Below are 21854 nucleotides of genomic sequence, written 5' to 3' on the forward strand. Positions count from 1 at the left end.
TAACTTTCAGTCTAAAAACAAGTGAGGTATAAGTTTTCCATTGTTTTCGTCGAACTCAGCTATTTGTATTTAGAATCGATATCAAACCCTTAGCACTTAATGCCATTTTAATAATGAAGCAGAATTTTTATAATCCATTTCTTCAGCAAACTAGGAAATGTGAAGGATAAATAAAAATTTTCCATTTTTTCCGAAGGGGAATTTTTAGTTGATAATAAGTTTTTTGCAGCACTGAACTCAGGGGGATTTTAACCACACGGGAGGGGTGAGTTCTTGTCTTCCGCGGTTCGAGCCCACCCCACCCTTATTATCTGGTCACAGACCAGCCGTACTTCGACTCGACGATGAAGACCAATCAGACTGCTCATGTTGGTCGTCAGGCTGAGCTGAGGTGTCGGGTGCATTCTATTGGGAACAGGACGGTAAGTCACGCTGTTTGTTTCTTTACGTTTTTGTTTAGACTTTTCTTGGTGATGTTTTACGTCTCTTATTATACATTCAAAGGGTGCGTTTAAAGAGATACGCCAGTATCTGAAGTATATATATATATATATGTATATGTGTGTGTGTGTGTGTGTGTGTGTGTGTTTTCATTTAGTCTCCTGGTAGGTTCGGAAATGTATCCTGCAGCAAGGAGAGCAAAGTATATATGTATAAAAAGCTATACATAAAGTACAGTAATCCCTTTCATCTGCACACAGCCCACACACATATATATATATATATATGTAATGTGACTATTATATATATATATATATATACTTATACTGTATATGTGTGTTGTTAGATATTCAACTTATATAGAACAAAATCTTACATTATAATACAGTATGTTATATGACTTTCATGTGTCTATCATATACTGTACATGCCATTGGTCTATTGAACTAATATAAAATATTTTACATTATGATACAGTATTATACAGTATCTCTCTCTCTCTCTCTCTCATGAAAGGGATTCTGACGTCTTAGCCTAATCCCAGTGGGACCAAACAGCATCGGAAAACGCCCAATGAAAATTGCTCTTTTATGCCTCTATATACGAAAGAACAATAAAAACATATTATACTGTTACACATCTTATGATGAGAAATATTGTATCACGTACTATATTGTACATGAATGATATGAGAAATTTTCATTTTTTAAAGATATTCTTGCCTACTATATATATTCATCAGTTCTCTTTCTTCTTTGTAATGATGATCCGTGGTTGTGATGATGATGATGGTGTGATGATGGTGGTGGTGATGATGATGGTGGTGGTGGTGGTATGATGAGTCAGTACGATATTTTCAGTAATGAGTTGTTGATGCAGTAAGGTCATTGTATTGGCATTGTGATGATGTATTAGACATTAGGCTATTGACCTCCTGACGTTACACTGGGAGGATCTTCAGCCGAAGAAGGCGCAGAAGAAGAAGAAGAAGAAGAAGAAGAAGAAGAAGAAGAAAAAGACAATAGCTGGATGACACTAGGAGCAGACGATGCTGATGGCTGATGATCGCCAAAAGTGAATGTTTGTTTTTTCTACCTTTGGGAAGAGCATTGTGATAGGAAGCTGTTACCTGGCCTTTTTCGTTCGTGAATTGTAAGGTGGAGGGTCTCGATGCTTCCATTGTCATATGTGCCACTTCAGGGTCGGATTCCATCATGGGATCATAAGCCACCATCTCCCCCTTTACATTGTTCGTCGGTTGAAACACTTTCCCCGGCCTCTCAAGTGTTCACCCTGCTGGTTCTTCTTTAATTCTTTCTCGCTCCCTGTCTTAGTTCCTCATTGGACGAGTCGGTAGAGTTCTCGGCTAGCACTCTGCTAGTCCCATGTTCGAGTCTCCGGCCGGCCAATGAAGAATTAGAGGAATTTATATCTGGTGGTACAAATTCATTTCTCGGTATAATGTGGTTCGGATTCCACAATAAGCTGTAGGTCCCGTTGCTAGGTAACCAATTGGTTCTTAGCCACGTAAAATAAGTCTAATTCCTCGGGTCAGCCCTAGGAGAACTGTTAATCAGCTCAGTGGTCTGGTTAAACTAAGGTATACTAAATTTTCTCCCTGTCTTTCTCTGTAGAACACTAGAACACCTAATGTTCTTTGAGATGCCCTTCCATACTTTCTTTTACAATGGCGATTTAACCGTCACTCTTCCATATTTCTTCTTGTGTCGATAGTAGGGAAGGCTTTGAAATCACAAATTCTTCCAGCACGCATTCACCATTTCCGCCTTCGAATCATTCACCGCTCTTTAATGAAAGTTAGCTCATCAGTAAATGTGAATGTTTTCCAGCTGTGTATAGTTTTAATGTAAGGACTCAGAATCAAACAATGCTCGTATCACCTTGCACACATGCCATATGTGTGATACCCATGACAAAACCTGAGGATGCCAAATATCACCCGAAATTTAAATATTTTTCAATGCTAATCAAATTCTTCAGGGATGAATCAATGGCGGAGCCATTCAGTGAATAACGCTGCACAAACAATACCTTGGGTTTGTGTTGCCAAGAAACAGGAAGATCGGAATTCTGAAAGGCATCCGTAGATCTCGTAGATGAAATACATAAGACTCCTATGAAATTTGGAAGAGAAGCTGGAAACGTGTGAGGAAAAGAGGAATACACGAAGGAGAAGAAAAACGGCTTCCATGAGTTTAGAAAACGCCCAAGAAGAAGAAGAAGAAAAAAAAGAAGACGAAGAGGCTGGTATTAAGAGAAAAGTTATGGAAAACGAAAAAGGAGAAAAGGGGATCTAATAGCGAAGAGAAGGAAAGATAAGTGAGAAAAAACTAAGTAACATATGAAGACGAAGTAACCAAGTAAGGAAAAGAAGATAATATACTGAAATTATAAAAAAAAGACACAAGTGGTGGTAAAAGAAATAAAATGTAAACGTAGATAAATTCACGATTACTGTTTTTTTTAACAATCTGTTTGTCCGTGAAACTCCTCATGAAGTATAAGTCATAAGCGCAAAAAACAAGATATATTTAAAATTTCCACAAGGCGAAGAGAAATACCTACGAGTCAAAATTGCATTATGATATTTAAACACTATTGGGATATGTGTAAAGAGAGCCTCGATGGCCAGGTCGGTAGAGCAGCAGCTTCGGACTTCATAGAGGTCTGTGGCGCGGGTTCAAATCCGCAGCCGAACTGTCAGAGAGGCGGACACTTTGCTATCCGTGTAGACACCCCGGGATTAAGTATGTAATCAACGGATAGGTTTGCTAAAAGCAAATGGGTGTTACAGACTAATACACACACAAACAAAGCCACTCCAACATCTAAAAACATAACAGACACCTCACACGTCTCGAACTGTCGATCTAACCGCTCAACTCTCCTCGCTGCTGGGAGAAAGGGAGCTGGGGATTTGGTACGATACATGTACATGCGCTACCGGGGTCTCAGCGATGTCAGGCAGGGCAGCCGATCGAGACTACGGTCTACCCCAAAGCCAAATCAAAGTCCTTCAAAAGAAGGCATCGTGCTTACCCCATACAAAAATTGGGAAAAAGCACGTTAAACGAAGAAGAATCGGGATATGTGTAAAGCTTAAAGAAATTACCGTAGATTTTTCCATGACTATCGCGGATCCCTAGCTAGAAATAATTCCAATAATAATTTAGAAGAGACACTAATAGATGAGGAAACACAACTAAAAGCGCTCTCGTGCATATTTTACAGACACGCATACACGGTATAATATTGCAATACTGTGTTCTGAAGGTGTGCATGAGAAATTAGATAAAATATGCACGAGCTTTTTTTCTTTTTTCATATTTTCAGCTGGCTCTTGCAGGGCTGTCACGATACAGTATTGTCTTCATATGCATGTATTCAGGCACGCGTGTGAGTGCATGTGTATATGTGCGTATGTGTAAGAGAAGGCCTCTCCACATGAAGCAATCATGTATCAGTGACATTTTTTATGAATCTCATTACTGTGTTTTTTTCTTCACATTGTGTGGAACTCGGATGGTTTGTGAATGCTGTCCTTATTTTATGAACTATTTTTCAGCCATTCTTTCTACACAGGAAAACCGGGGTTAACTTGTACATACAAGCAAACATCTTTTTAGTTTTCTGAAAAGAAAACTATTGTGCCGGCTTTGTCTGTCCGTCTGCACTTTTTCTTTCCGCCCTCAAATCTTAAAAACTACTGAGGCTAGAGGGCTGTAAATTGGTATGTTAATCATCCACCCTCCAGTCATCAAACATACCAAATTGCAGCCCTCTAGCCTCAATATTTTTTCTTTTATTTAAGGTTAACGTTAGCCATAATCGTACATCTGGCAACGATATGCGCCAGGCCACCACTGGGCCGTGGATAGTTTGATGGACCGCGGCTCATACAGCATTATACCGAGACCACAGAAAGATAGATCTATTTTCGGTGGCCTTGATTATACTGTACGATGTACAGAAATCCCGACTGAGCCGAAGCAGCTTCGGCGCATTTTTTACTTATGTTTAGAAATGTTCAAGTCTCAGGCATATATCTACTACATTATATCAGCCCATTTTTTTTTTAAATTCTACACAACACACCCCAAAATTATTCCGAGTTATTAAACCTTCGTTTTCGCAGCATGTTTTGTTATTCATCTCTTGCAATATGATTCGAAAGGCAGCTCTGAATTGTACAAGCATGCCAGTGAATAATTACATAATTTTGCGCGCGTATAATTTATGCGAACATTTTTTATCTCTTGTATGCGTGCAAGGAGGTGATTCTGTTCGTCATTGTCTTTTATTTGTCTCAATACGAGAATTACCTCTGGTAATTCATAGAGTTTCAGAATTTACTTGTGTCAAAAAAACATTATTTTACCTATAAATATGTGTTTCAGTTTTGGATACCCGACATTACCCTCTATATAGCTTTTACACAATTTGTTATCTTCCGTGAGAAGCCATACTTTTTTTTTTTTTAGTAGAGCTCCTAAACATTCTATTTATTTATTTATTTATTTATTCATATATTTATTTATAACGAATCATTTGTTCGCAAGAGCTCTTATTGTTTATCATTCTTTTGTGCCTTCCACATTATGCTGGCGGTTCCAGGTATACGAATTACATGCCGAATGAAAAAACATTATCTCTCCGTCTCTAAATGTACTGTATATATATATATATATATATATATATATATATATATATATATATATATATATATATATATATATATATATGTATATATATATAGTATATATACATATATATTCATTTATATACATATATTTATACATACATATATATATATATATATATATATATAATCGTACGTATATACATACATACACAAATGCATACATACACAGGAGTGTGTACGTGTTTGTATGTGGTTAATAAAAGTATCACAACTGAAATATCTTTTTAAAAAATTATTTTTAAGGCGTAATTTGTGCTACATGACACACGAGAGAAAAAATTCGAGAAACATTGTCTCGTTCCCTGTCAGTGAGTGCGTGTGTATTGGTTTGTCTTGGTATATAAAATAAGTAAATAATGCGCCGAAGTTTCTTCGGCGCAGTCGAGTTTTCTGTCATCGTGTAATCAAGACCATCGAAAATACACTTATCTTTCGGCGGTCTCGGTATAATGCTGCATGAGCCGCGGCCTTGAAACTTTAACCACGGCCCGGTGGTGGTCTGGCCTATATCGTTGCCAGACGCACGATTCTGGCTAACTTTAACCTTAAATCAAATAGAAACTACAGACGCTAGAGGGCTGCAATTTGGTATGCTTGATGAATGGAGGATGGATGCTCAACATACCAATTTGCAGCCCCATGGCCTCGGTAGTTTTTAAGATCTGAGGGCGGACAGAAAAAAGTGCAGACAATGCCGTCACAATAGTTTTCTTTTCAGGAAACTAAAAAGAGATATGATTGTTCACAAATTTATTATTACAGTAATACCACCATTTGTATTCCTCATTTAACCCATTTTTATAATCCGGCCTATTTAAGAAACTCGATCAGTTGCTTTTCTCCCCAGTGTTCTATAACCTGAACAATCTTAAGTGGCGAGTACAAAGAGTTATTTCTTACCTCCGTTTCCTTATTTACTCATGAAATTGATAAGCACTACTAATTGATGCAGATAAACAAAATACTGCTTCGTGCAAGGACGAGGCCTCGCGAACTTTTAATGAGACGGTAATTACATCTAACTGAGAAGAACAGATTAGATAAAAAAAAAGTTTACCAGGCACATTGGGTACAAACGCTGGAAAATGTTTGAGAATATCAAGCGGCGCTGAGTTCCAGAGCGCGAAAAAACAACGTTTTTGGAATTACTGATATCTCACGAAAAACAGGTGAGACTGAGAATGGAATTCCCGGCGTCATAATGAAAACTGACACTGAACGTGGATAATATATATACATATGCATACACACACATACATATATATATGTATACACACATATAATATATATATATATATATATATATATATATATATATATATATATATATATATATATATATATATATATATATATATATATATTTAGAGTTTAAAATAGTTTAGGTTAAACTGGAAAGACAAATATCGAAATTTTAAACCAGACTGGAATTAAATACAGGAAGAAAGGACGAAACAAAAAAGCTATTCCAGATTAAGATACAAAAAGTCTAGATACTTTGGAATTCCAGATATCGACTTAAAAGCTCGAAATGGTCTTTCTGATATCAAACGGAATAAGGCAGTAGTTAATCTTTAATTCTGGATATCAAAACAACAGTTTAAATTGTGGGGAAAATTGGTATAGAATGGAATCACTGAAAAGAAATAGTGAACTGCAGGTATCAAATTAAAATGTTCGCAAAATCGTGGTATTTCAAATTTAATTCTGATATCAACCTAGCACATTAATTTGGGAAGGGAACCAATGATGTAGAGATATTAAACTGTAAACTGAACAGAAAATGAATCTATGTCCAAATCAGAAGTTAACCGAAAACTTTGGATATCATATTAAATCGTTTATTAGAAAACTGTATTACAAATATCGAAAGTTGCAAGCAAAATTGTGTCAGGTATCAAAAAGTAAATAAAGATTAGACTATTATAACAAATCAAAAGTTTAAGGAGAAATGCGATATCAGATATCACATTCAAAGAGATGAAAATTATACTTCATATATCAAATTATGTTAACATGAAAACTGGACTCTAGATATTCAATACGTGTAATTACTTGCAGCATTAACAGATCTTTTTTTATGATACAGTTTCGTTCTATGTTCCTTCATTAATATCACTATTGTATTATTTTCATTTGTCCCTAACCTTAATTATTTTTATATCAATTGTTGGCAAAAGATGATTTTTTTATTATATCATTACATTCAAGTCTCCTTTCTCTCTCATGGATAAATGTACTTACTAGGTCACAGCTCCTAGTTTAATAAAAAAAAATTCATTTTTGTCTTTCATTTTCAGGGGAAAACTAAATCTCGTTTCAGCTTTGATCTAGTCCCCTCAGTAACTAAATAGACACTGCTTAACTTTCAAATTTTTTCTTGAGCAATGAAAACGATTAGCATTCTCACTCCGTTAAAATCATAGATAACAAATACAATTAGATAAAAAGATTTTTCATCGTGTCAGGACAAAATTACCTCACAATAAACCGAGTGACTTCATCTCTCTCTCTTTCTCTCATTTGAGAATTCTGACCACAAACGTTTTATGTGAGTCTGTATCGTGCATGCGAATAAACGCCGAGCCCTCGTCAAGCACTGGAGGAGAGAGAATTCACAGGAGCGTAACAAACAGCCAAAATAACCATTAGGATTAAGTCGGCTGAAAATAGTTAACTCGCACCAAACAGTCGTCCTACCGGTTGCCCCCAACCCCACGACACAAACAAACTGGCCTTCTCTAACTTACCCACGCCATTCCCCACATCCCTCCTACCCGAAGGGTAGCAGGAGGGAGCGATAGTGAGGAGGCTCCTCACTATCATTCCTTTCTCAGAGTAGGAGGAGGAGGGTATCATAGTGAGGAAGAGCCTTTTATTATGCCATAAAAAGGGTGTGTTTGGTGGAGATACGAGTGGAGATGCCGTCTGTCTAAATGTCCCGCGATTGTTGTTTCTCTCGTAAATTGAGCTTATCTTTCCGGTGTATACTTCATTTCCGACAACGCATGAGTAATAACTACATGGTTATGACACATATACAATATATATACATATATATATATATATATATATATATATATATATATATATATATATATATATATATATATATATATATATACACACATTTACATATATATATATATATATATATATATATATATATATATATATATAAAACGAGTTTGTGTTTATTTCCATGAAGAGTTAAGAGTTCATAATAGCAATTAAAGAAACATTTACTTTGTGCACGTGACCAGAATATTCTCTCTCTCTCTCTCTCTTTCAGGCATCGAAAGGAAAACGAACAGATTTCGAGTGTGCTATACATATTCCTGTCGAAATCAGGCTCAGTGATTACAATCAAAATTAACCCATCACAACCATGATGACCAAACAGAAAGTTTGTTACGAGTGGCTATATATATTAGATAGATTGTCCCTCATTTGTCTCTTGATGGCCGAGTAGATAAGTCCACTGTTACTCACGTTCCATTCAAAACTAAATAAATAAATAAAAGCATAGGTTCGAATTCTGGTGCAGGTTAATCTCTATGTAAAAGGAACTCGCTATTACTAGGTTATTTGTGGCTAAAAATACGAAAGTATAAAAAAAATAATTTTTAAAACTGTATAAAATAGATAGATAGATAGATAGATAGATAGATAGATAGATAGATATTATATAAATGTATATATACGTATGTATGTATGTATATATGCACTATATATATATATATATATATATATATATATATATATATATATATATATATATATATATATATATATATATATATATATATATAGATAGAGATAGTTAGATAGCTATTATAAATGTATATATATACGTATGCATGTATATGTGTATATGCAATACACACACACACACACACACACACACACACACACACACACACACACACACATATATATATATATATATATATATATATATATATATATATATATATATATATATATATATATATATATATATATCCACCATACAATTCCACACAAAATTCCACTACCAGAACATAACATTCCATTTCTATGCAACATGGAGCTTTGCATATGTCGTCGAGGTACATTTTATTAAAAAAAAAAGCACAAGCTTTTGTTTCTATTTTTGTTTTTTGCTTTGCACAGGGATCCAAATTCCACTGGAAATGGATCTCAGTTTCTTATTTCAGCTTTGTAGTTGGATATCCGTAATTCTTTTAGTTTTAGCTGTCATTTTTTTATTATCTTGATTTGTTTTTATATCTATGCAAGATTTTCTGTTAATCTTTTTTATGTCAACAAAATCATTTCTTTTTGATATTTAACTTGGAATTTCTCTCACTTTACAACATAAATTCCTTTCGATTTTTGATCTGGGATTTTTCTAGTATTATATCAAAATAGAATAATTTCATTTCGAAATTTAATTTGGAGTTCCTCTCGTTGAACATTTTCACTCAATATCTATAGAAGAGCTCTGATTAAAAATTTAATTTGAAATAATTGTTACAAGGTCATCTTTTAAATGCATTATCAAAATCACCAAGCACATTTGATCCTTTTAATAAGGAAATTGAATTCCTTCTCCCCCTTTTTCTAATTACATCAGGAAAGCCAATGTCACTTCACCGTTTTATCTGATATGTGGAAGATTTTGACCTTCAAGCCTTAATGAGTATAATTCGAACCTTAATTTTCTGTGGTCATTTGAGATTTGAGCTCCCCTTTCCATTCCACCTTTCCATTCGGGATCTCGAATTGCTTCGACGATCTCGTTCGGATTTGATACAGCGAATCCTTTTTCTTCATTTCTGGCTCCCATTCAGTATCTTCATTTCATTTTTCAATTATCTTTTTGATTGCATGTTTCAAAATCCAGTCCAAATTCACCTTTCAGTATACATCTGTAATTATACTTTTATTTTTTTCTCTATCTGGCATCTGTTTTCCAATTGTTTTAGTTTTTCCGTAAGGTCTATCATTTCATTCAGTCTGACCCACTGAAGCACATTTCATAACCCTAAGGTGAGCTTCGATAAGTAAGCATTGGTTTGAAAAAATGAAGTTCTGAACACTATACACATATACCTTCAGAATCTGGCTTTCACTGGCGTCCACCCGTCCAGGTAATGACCATGACCTTTGCTATTCAACTTTGCTGATCGAAAGAACCTAACGCTTCACATAAATTCATTCTTCATTTTACCTCGAATTGTCTCTCTCTATTTTAGCGTTTTACTTTCATCCAATGATTCAAATTTCTGATTTAGTTTCGACATTCACGTCACATTTTTACTTTGTTATCTGATGTCCCAGTTCTGTCCTAGAAACTGTCATTTGATTACGGTGATGCTGTTATTTTCAAATGTAATTTAGTACTTTTAACAATTAGTCTGATATCTGGAATACTGCTTTCATTTTACCAAGGTCTTTTAGTCAATGCAACGTTAATTTTTCCTTCAACACCTAAACTGACACCTGAAGCTTCACTTTCCAACAAACATCGTATCAATAGAGTTTCACTTTTATAATTCCACGTGATATTAATATCTGGAGTTTCATTTTTAACCTCTGAGTTTGCTCTCTGGAATTCCAGCAGCACTTTTTAACCTTTTACATCTGGAATCTGTAATTCCATAAAGCGTGTTTTTTTCACGCTCCGGGATTCAGCATTGCATAATTTTCTCGGACGTTTTACAATGCTTTTAGATCAAGTGCACTCGGGAAGCAATTTTTCTTCTGCTGTTTCGCAAATAGACTGAATTTGCATCTCATTAATAGCTCTTCTGTGCAGGCGGGAGAGAGAGAGAGAGAGAGAGAGAGAGAGAGAGAGAGAGAGAGAGAGAGAGAGAGAGAGAGAGAAAGGAAAGAGAGATAGAGTTGAGGAAAACACTCCGATATACAAGCATTAAAAGAGGGATAGACAGATTGACAGACAGAGGACAGACAGAACCACAGGGAGAAATAGCCCCTTATCGAACACACAAACACACACACATCCACTCAGGCCCCATACCAGTCTTCTTGCACGCTCAGCTAAAAGCTCAGGCTCCCATTCAGGGTAAAAGTGGGGGAAAAGGCCAAATTTCATCTGAAACTGTCCCCACGGACGGGGAAAAAATGGCGCACAATTATTTCTAATGAAAACGGCCAGTAATAGGCTTTGCTTTTTAGCATTGCAGATTTAATTAGATTCTATTTTAATGATTCATTACGTAATGAACTGGAAATGGAAATAAAGTTATTGATGTTAATTGTTATTAACTCTCATAAATCTCTTGTTTTTATTTAATCTATGGTTTCGGTTGTGACGTCCTGATTAAACCAAATTGCTCATCCACATTTGGTTTACAAAAGTTGGATGCAATTGTTTTAATGATGATGGTGCACTGGATTATGTAAAGTTGTTTCATTTTGGTGCCTTACAGCATTCACTTCGTTTGTTCCATAGAACGCTAAAAGAGTAATTTACCGGTACGAGCTTACGCGACATTGCACTGTATACACACACACACACACACATATGTGTGTGAGAGAGAGAGAGAGAGAGAGAGAGAGAGAGAGAGAGAGAGAGAGAGAGAGAGAAAAAATTACTTTCGACAAATAAACTTTCGACAGATAAACTAATATAGAGGGGGAGAAAAAATTACTTGCGAGACAGAGAAAGGTTGCAAGGGCACTGAGTTATTATGTGTATGTGTATGTGTATGTGTGTGTGTGTGTGTGTCTGAGAGAGAGAAACACAGACAGGCAGGACAGACAGACAGAAGATTATGTTCGGCATATAAAAAGAATTGTTTCACTGTGTGGGAAATAAAAGGAAAAAACTGTGGAATTTTATAGATAAGGTTTCATTGGTGTATTTGTGTGCAAATGAGGGAGAGAAGATCATTTTTTGTTAGATACACTTAGCTGCGCTGGCATATGCATGTCATGCTGGAGAGAGAGAGTTTTATAATGTGAGAGAGAGAGAGAGAGAGAGAGAGAGAGAGAGAGAGAGAGAGAGAGAGAGAGAGAGAGAGAGCCTTTCTGACAGTGTTTGTGAATGAAAGATAGAAATCATGCGTGGTGGATTATGTTGGTAAGAATGAGGCACACACACATATATGTGTTTGTGAATGCAAGATTTCTATATATATATATATATATATATATATATATATATATATATATATATATATATATATATATATATATATATATGTATATATATATATGTGTGTGTGTGTGAGTGTGTGTGTTTCTCATCCTTAACAACATAATCCACCACACAACGATTTCTATTTTCATTCGCAAACACTGTCAGAAAGGCAGTCTCTCTCTCTCTCTCTCTCTCTCTCTCTCTCTCTCTCTCTCTCTCTCTCTCTCAAGCACAGACACACATATACACATTATAAAACTCCCTCTCTCCATCATGACATGCATATGCCAGCGCAGCTAAGTGTATCTAACAAAAAATAATCTTCCCTCCCTCTTTTGCACACAAACACACCAATAAAACCTTATCTATAAAATTCACAGTTTTTTCCTTTTATTTCCCACACAGTGAAACAATTCTTTTTATCTGCCGAACATAATCTTCTATCTCTCTGTCTGTGTTTCTCTCTCTCAGACACACACACACGCACATACACATAACTCAATACTCTTATAACCTTTCTCTATCTCGCAAACATTTTTTCTCCCCCTCTATATTAGTTTATCTGTCGAAAATGATCTTTTCTCTCTCTCTCTCTCTCATACACACATACGCACAAACATGCACACTTACACACGTGCCAACACCCATGTAACCTTCCACCTTCCACTATCTCCCAAACATTATTTTCTTTCTCTCTTTCTCTCGCACCAATGCTGACGCAACTTTCTTGTATCAAACATATCCTCTCTCTCTCTCTCTCTCTTTCTCTCACATACACACGCACACTCACACCCACGCAATCTTCCTCTATCTCACTAACATAATTTTATTTCTCTATAACACAAATACTGACGCAACCCTCTGGTACCAAATATATCCCCTATGTCCGTCTGTCTGTCTGTCTCTCTCTCTCGCACATACACTAACTCAATACCCTTGCAATCATCATCTCACGAACATAATTCTTCCTCTCCCACCATCTCTCTCTCTCTCTCAAACAGACACACACACACACACAAGCATTTCAACATCCATGAAACCTTCCTCTATCTCACAAACATAATTTACTCTCTCTCTTTCTCTCACACAATACACAATACTGGCGCAACCTTCTGGTACCAAATATATCCTCTCTCTCTCTCTCTCCTTTCAACAAGTAGTCGACCAATGTTAGGCTGAAAGTGGTGTAGCTTCTGTTCGAGTTATTTCACGCCCGAGTTCTTTCCTTTGACGTCACCACAATCCATCCGGCCGAAAGAGAGACTTTTTCTTTATTAAAAATCTACGCCTTTTTTTTTTTTATTTCGTTATGGACTCGCTACGACTCGCTCTGTCGTTTTCGAACTTTGCCTTTTTCGTTTTTATCTGTCCGTTTTTGTGACGGAATTCAAGTAGCTGGTTCTAAATGTTTTGTTTGTGAAGCTTATTTATGTAATGTTAAAAAGCTTTGCCTTGTAAATTTCTTTTTATTACTTATTTGTTATTTTTTATCAATTTATTTGAATACTTACTTTTGCTGATATTTTCCATTTATACTGAGTAAGTGGCTATTGTTGACTGTGCAGATAATTCTTAACTGAAAATATTCCTATATATATATATATATATATATATATATATATATATATATATATATATATATATATATATATATATGTATATATATATATATATGTATATATATATATAAATTATATATGTTATATGAATTTACTCGATGATTTTTTCCTTCTGAAACATAAGTTTTTAATAGTTTACCAAATTTATTTTATTGACCTTTAACATTATCAGCGAGCAAATACATATATTTCTTACAGTTTTTAAATCTGTAAAAAATGCATTTTATTTTCACATGGAATCTCTACACTTATTCATTTTTTGTGCTTAAACTTGTTCTTTTCTGCGGGGGTTGAGGGGTGGGGAGCTGGGGTGTGAGTCGGTTTACCCAGTGGTGTTTTGTTTTCCAATCAGTGGACAGTCAAGTTTTGTCTTTTTTTATAACTTTACTCATTTCTGTTGTCGGGACAAGATCTGAATTAGAATTTGTATATTTTGAATCTGCAAAGACAACCAATGCTGGGTTTGCTTACTAACTGGAATGGTGACCGCCATTCAAAACCATAAGCCACTGAAGTCATGGGCGTCAGGCTAGCTACCTCACCCCGAAAAAATTCCTGCCTGTGGACAATCTAGGGGTTCATTTATACTTGTTATAGAATTTTATTCAACCCAACTTTTTATGTGCTAATTCCTCCTTGTTCGCTTCTTGTTCATTTATTTTTAATCTCTTTTCTTATTCAGACTCCCTCTTCCCCTTACTCTTATCATCCTTAATCATTATCGCATATTCTTTATGGCACTTTCCCTTTCATCACATTCTTCACTATTCTTTATTTCAACTTTCTATTATTGATTTTTTTCACCCTCCCTTAATCCATCAAGCGATAACTGGCAGGTCTGTTCAAGCGATAAATATTTTCATATTTCATAAGTTAAAACCCTCTTATAATAACTCTTAAAACGGCTCTCAGAAAAATTAACACGCGTATACCCGAGGAGTCACTGAGATGGTTATCGTGCTGTTTCTATCTAGCCCAGGCCCGAAAAATAAGCAATTAAAGTGGTGAAGTTTAAGATGCGGCTGTCAGCCTCAAAGGAAGGATTAGACCTAAGACTTGATTCATGGTAGACTTTGTCTTAAAATGACTATTGAATGTATTACCGATAGTCAAATTCAATGGTTGTATACATATAATTTATAAAACGGCAATGCATCTTAAGAATCAGGCCATACTGAATTCAGTTGATGCTTTCGTCATGAAGACTTTAGTTGGTTTAAAAAAATCAAATCAGGTATTGTAACTGATGGATTTGATATTAAGACTATGTGGATTATTAACAAACGAGATATCGGGGGCAATGGATATTAATATATCCATAACAATTACAACTGGTTTGACGGTAAAAAGTATTTATACACAAGTAAACAACACACACACACACACACACACACATATATATATATATATATATTTTATTTATATATATATATATATATATATATATATATATATATATATATATATATATATATATATATATATATACTGTATATATATAAGGGATATAAACAAGACCAGTAGATCAAATCTCACAAGACGGGTTTAACGATTATAAACCAGAACTTGAACCCGACAAATACAAGTCCTTTAAAAGCACTAAAACTACAATCGATAACAAATCCTGCCAATGTACTCATCTACTTAAACAGACAAGGCATTTTTTTTTTATTTTACAAAACCAGCTTCTGATTAAGCTGCGCTGTGACAAAACTAGTTTGATCATACTGTTTATTAACCCTCGCAGCTTTGTGCAACTTCCTCCTGTCGCGACACTCTTTACTTTGTGTGTTTTGGAAACTTTGAAGGCTTAGCGGTGAAGTCTTGCGAACTTTCGGAGGGCTAAGACTTTGTGACTTTGTCGATCTTCTTTGAACTAGACTTGTGTACAGTGTTTATCATATATATATATATATATATATATATATATATATATATATATATATATATATATATATATATATATATATATATATATATATATATATATATATAATTCTTCATTCCCACTTTATCCTGAGTCGGGGTCGCTATTTTTACGAGCTTTTTCCATGTGCTTCTAACACTCATTGATCACATCATTTCATATATATATATATATATATACACATATACATACATGTATATATATATGTGTATGGGTAAGCACGTATTACAGCGGGTAAGACACTCGCCTCGCTGGCAAGAGAGTCTAGCCTTGAATCACTGGTTAAAGTTAAGTATATCTTAGTTTAACCAGACCACTGAGCTTATTAACAGCTCTCCTAGGGATGGCCCCGAAGGATTGGATTTATTTTTACGTGGCTAAGAACCAATCGGTTACCTAGCAACGGGTACCAGTATTAGTATGGTATAAGGAAATTCAGTCATATCCTACTGTGTTACTTTATGCACCAAATAATGCACATGGCGGTTAACTGGCTGTAGCAGAACGCAACGCATCATTACTTTTCCACACTGCCTTCTTAGTTCAAGTTTGCGCTCCTTGTCATATCTGAATGCACAAATTATTCTCCAGCTAGGTACTACCTTCACCCGTTCAACCTTCTCCCCTTATCCTTTCACCCCTTCACCCTTCATCCCTCTCTCCTTCACCCCACACACCCACCTATCCTTGAACTTGCAGGCATGACGAGAATTCATGCCATACTCCATAACCCATCTCTTTGGGACAAGCTCACTACACACTGGCTGGGCTTAGATAATACCTAGATGGGTGACCACCAGTCAGGGCTAGACCCCAATGTCACATGAGTTTGGGGCTAACCACCTCTTCACAATAATCAGTATCTGGATACAACAACATCTGGGAGTCTGGTGTGAGAAATTGTGGGTTCAAATCATTGTATCCAAAACAGACTGAATTGTTTATAAGTTATATGGCTTTGAATACCTATCTATTTAAGACTCTATCTATCTATCTCTCTATTCATATATCTACCTATCTGCCTTATCTCTGTTTATCCATTACGCCATCACTGAACTGAAAAGAGATCAATTTTTGTTCGTACTACATCAAACTTTCATTTACGTCGCGCCATAATACAAAACAATGCTTTTGGAAACGACACGAATCATTCGCACAGCTGTCATTACCTAAACAAAAATGAAATCAAAGCGAATTTATTTCAATTTCGACCGCATATAATCACAATGAGCGATCTTTTGAAGTTTTTTTTCTCTTCCTTTTTTTTTGTAACAAAAGCATCGGCGATTCTTTCATCTGCTGTAATGATGAAATCAGAATCTCCACGAACGATGGATTTGTGATGTTCAAGCAGAGAATATTGCGTTCAACTGAAGCGTGAATGCATCCGAATGTTTATCTCATCATCATCAAAGCAATTCGTTTCACAAATATTGCATGATTTGGAGGCTGTTTGTTTACGAGAGAGAGAGAGAGAGAGAGAGAGAGAGAGAGAGAGAGAGAGAGAGAGAGAGAGAGAGAGAGAGAGAGAGAGAGAGAAAATTAATATCTTTAAATTCAGTGACGGATAGGTCGATAGGCAGATGGATAGATAAAGAATATCTGTAACAGAGAAGGACAATTTTTTGAGTGAAGGGATTTTTTGACTAGAGCAAACGGTCAAGAATAAGTGTTTGTATCAAAAAGATAAATTAAGAATATAAAATCATGAATAAATGCAGGAAAAGAGTAAGTTGAATGTCTTTAAAGATAATTAGGGACAAGACAGTGTTTCGACTGCATTGTAACCTATTACCACTCACACCGACTTTCACTGGTGGTCACCCTTCCACATACTGACCGTAGTCACCCAACCAAGTCCCAACCAAACGTCAGACACTTCAAAACCAGTATTCAATAACCGCTAAGGACAGTTACGGACCAATTAGCCATTTTCCCGTTCCATTCGTCAGCCAATCCTATAGGATGCGATCAAGGATGGGAACGGTCCATCCTTATCTTTGCCAATTGCTAACTTGGGGTTCCTTTCGAGGATTCCAGATCTCTTGGGGATTATAAACCCTGAAAGGATTACAAATCTCTCAGAGTACGAGAGATACGCGATCTGGTCTCGCTTCGGGGATTAACGTGAGAGAGCTTACCTCTTTGTCTGTAGTGGATACGACATGGTTGGAGAGAGAGAGAGAGAGAGAGAGAGAGAGAGAGAGAGAGAGAGAGAGAGAGAGAGAGAGACCAAGATACATATAAGATATATATATAGATATATATATATAATATATATATATATATATATATATATATATATATATATATATATATATATATATATATATATATATATATATATATATATATATAGAGAGAGAGAGAGAGAGAGAGAGAGAGAGAGAGAGAGAGAGAGAGGCTGATGAGCGAAAAAGTCAGAAAGAGGGCGTAGATGGAGGACGAGACAGACAGAAAGAGAGTTGATTAATGAGGGGCAATGAATAAAAGGACAGATCAAATGAGGAAGGTGATAAAGAGAGAGAAACGGTTAATAAGGAAAGTTCTGCAAACAGTGTCAGGGAAAGTTGATACAGGAAAAGCAGAGGAATAAAAAGAGGTAAAAAGTGAGCACGTTGTGGTGGCATATGAGATAGATTACATTCTTCTAAGCCCTCGGGGATTGTTCGTCAAGGTACCGTGATGAAAAAAATATTTATAAAGAGATTAAGTTTCATCCTCGACTGATGATGAAAATATTCTACACAAACACACACACATATATATGTATATATATAATTATATAATACACAAACACACACACATATATATATATATATATATTACATAAAGATAAAATCCACGAAGGAAAGGAAAACACTAGAGTGCTGCGAGGCCTTTCGACTGTCTGTCGTCCTTTACTTGAGTCTGCTAAGCAAAGGACGACAGACAGTTGAAAGGCCTCGCAGCACTCCAGTGTTTCTCTCTCCTTCGTGGATTTTATCTTTATTTATATATCCATCACGTTCCACATTTTCGTGATTCAGTTATACATACATACATACATACATACATACATACATACATACATACATATATATATATATATATATATATATATATATATATATATATATATATATATATATATATATATATATATTATTATATTAAATTTTATTATATTCGTTTTTATATTCACAACAAAAATTAAGCTACAAATGTCGATTAATACCCAACTCGCTCTACCTCGGGAATATCATCGAAGGGGAATTATAACTGATAAATGCTTCGGCAACCGGAAGATTCCAACTCCCGACACCGTGGACCGACGACTTCAGGGACGGCAAGCATTCGGCTGTCAAGAAAAGTATAGGTTGATACCGACTCTGCCGTGCATATGACCTTCGACTGCAGGTTTTTGTGCCTAGAATCAATATTAACCCATCTCCACTGTGAATGCCGATTGGTAAGTTTGAAACATATAGCTATGCATAAGTTTTTATTATGAATGTGATAAGAATTTAAACGTGTTTCAAACGCACCTCTCTTTGTATTTACACAGGCACAAACACACACACACACACACACATATATATATATTCGTATATTATACGTGTATATATATATATATATATATATATATATATATATATATATATATATATATATATATATATATATATATATATATATGTCTATATATTGTTTATACACACACATTTATATATATATATATATATATATATATATATATATATATATATATATATATATATATATATATATATATATATATATATAAATATATATATATATATATATATATATATATATATATATATATATATATATACATACATACACACACACACACACACACGATAAAATATACACTTATAAGAAGGTAATAAGTAATGAAGGAAAAAATATGCAACATCATCAGACACCTTTTAATATCATTAGTTATCCAAAGGCGATTGTTTGCAATTTTTCACCTGCCTCTATTAACGAAGGGGGTAACGCCCATTTGCATATGATCAAGTCTATTTACATAATGGGCAACGCCCATTTTCGGATAGGGAACATTAACTGATGGATATTTTCCCTTCAATTTGCATTCTTTAGGCATAATAGTTTCTATTTTATTTTCCTGATATTATTTTCTTGCTTACTTTTTCTTATTTTATTGTGTTACTGTTCTCACTCCTTTATTACTCCCAAATTTTTTTGCAACAACAAAACTGATATAATGATAAAGCCTTTTAATATTATTACCATCATCAATATTTTTCACTGAAACGTTATAGGTACTATTGATAACGACTGCAAGTAAATACCCTACAATAATGCAATATTTTGAATAATAAAAAACTTGCAAACCCAAACCATAATTAAACTTTCTATAATAATAATAATAATAATAATAATAATAATAATAATAATAATAATAATAATAATAATAATAATGAGAACCTTGAGCTGCAATCTCCTTTTTTATTCAACAGCAAAATAGAACCGACCGAATTCAATGCCATTTTGGGCACTTTATCGCCCACTGGAGGCACTACGATTCGCATTGGAATGTTGTTATTGAGGATTTTACATTCTTTTTTCCCTCTCTCTCTCTCTCTCTCTCTCTCTCTCTCTCTCTCTCTCTTATATATATATATATATATATATATATATATATATATATATATATATATATATATATATATATATATATATGTATATACTCGTATATATATAAATGGATGTATGTAAGCATATGTGTGTGTGTATGTTCCAGCATAACTCTGAAACACATCAAGCAATTTCAACCAAACTTGGTATACTTATGCATTACTATCTAGAAAAGAATAATGTGGGGGTAAGGCACCACTGGAACCAAAGGGGGTGGGGGTGGGAAGGGAGTGACATGTAAAAATAACCGAAAAGTCAGATATTGTGTCTAATCCATAGTTTTCGAGGTCGCTGAGATGAATAGTACACTCCCGATGCCCTTTAAGTCCAAGTTCAGCCCAGATAGGAAGGTGTGGGTGAGGAGGGTGAAATATAAAATGTCAAAAATGCTGGGTAATGTAACTCAAGCAACTATCTTAACAGAGAGAGAGAGAGAGAGAGAGAGAGAGAGAGAGAGAGAGAGTTTATTGGTTGTCACTCAGAGTTTTCCCGGGCAGTGCCAGGATGGTCAGTTGGTATGTATGTGTGTGTGTGTGTGTGTATATATACAATATACATATATACTGTACAATATTATATTATATATATACGTGTGTGTGTGTGTTTGTGTGAATAATAAACTTTCTGAACTAAAAAGCGATCTCTCTCTCTCTCTCTCTCTCTCTCTCTCTCTCTCTCTCTCTCTATATATATATATATATATATATATATATATATATATATATATATATATATATATATATATATATATACGTGTGTATGTACGTATAATAAACTTTCTGAACCAAACACATATCTCTCTCTCTCTTCCTCTCTCTTCATTTATATATATTAATATATGTATATATATTATATTATATAATATATATATATATATATATATATATATATATATATATATATAGAGAGAGAGAGAGAGAGAGAGAGAGAGAGAGAGAGAGAGAGAGAGAGAGAGAGAATTACCTCCATTCCCGGCATGCATTCATTTCCGCCAGCATTATAAATAGTCATGTTTGAGAACCAATGTATTTCGAAGGGGTCCTGAAAAAAAAATCCTATTTGCCAAACAGGAATTAACAGCATTTGATCCATTAGATTGTAACGTGCCAAGTTTATTGCAAATTATAAAGTTTATTTTGGGATTGAGAGATTAGGGGTAAATTTTCTTAGGTTTTTTGTCAATGATGTTTATCGTGTATTGCTAAATTTGCCGCATGTTGCCGTGTTTTTTGTAAACTGTTTTATTTAATGCAAATATCAAAGTTTTTCGTTAACTGATACGTTTATTGTAAATAATAATATCGCCGTGAATTCCAAGGTTTATTG

The 21854-nt window shown here is 34.7% G+C and overlaps 1 protein-coding gene and 1 long non-coding RNA gene across 3 annotated transcripts in view; one reads left to right on the forward strand and one right to left on the reverse strand.

Annotated features, from left to right (window-relative positions):
• LOC136855105 (uncharacterized) overlaps positions 1 to 21854 on the reverse strand; it is a 493988-nt gene that overhangs the window by 120455 nt on the left and 351679 nt on the right. The gene's annotated exons all lie outside the window — the stretch shown is intronic.
• LOC136855104 (opioid-binding protein/cell adhesion molecule homolog) overlaps positions 317 to 21854 on the forward strand; it is a 74868-nt gene continuing 53330 nt past the window's right edge. For both annotated transcript variants that reach the window (XM_067131933.1, XM_067131934.1), the window contains exon 1: positions 317 to 422. In XM_067131933.1, the coding sequence (XP_066988034.1) occupies positions 345 to 422 (78 nt within the window). In that variant the 5' untranslated portion in view covers positions 317 to 344. The remainder of the gene's footprint in view (positions 423 to 21854) is intronic.

This window comes from Macrobrachium rosenbergii, chromosome 30 (genome assembly GCF_040412425.1).
Source record: "Macrobrachium rosenbergii isolate ZJJX-2024 chromosome 30, ASM4041242v1, whole genome shotgun sequence".
NCBI classification, from domain to species: Eukaryota; Metazoa; Arthropoda; class Malacostraca; order Decapoda; family Palaemonidae; genus Macrobrachium; species Macrobrachium rosenbergii.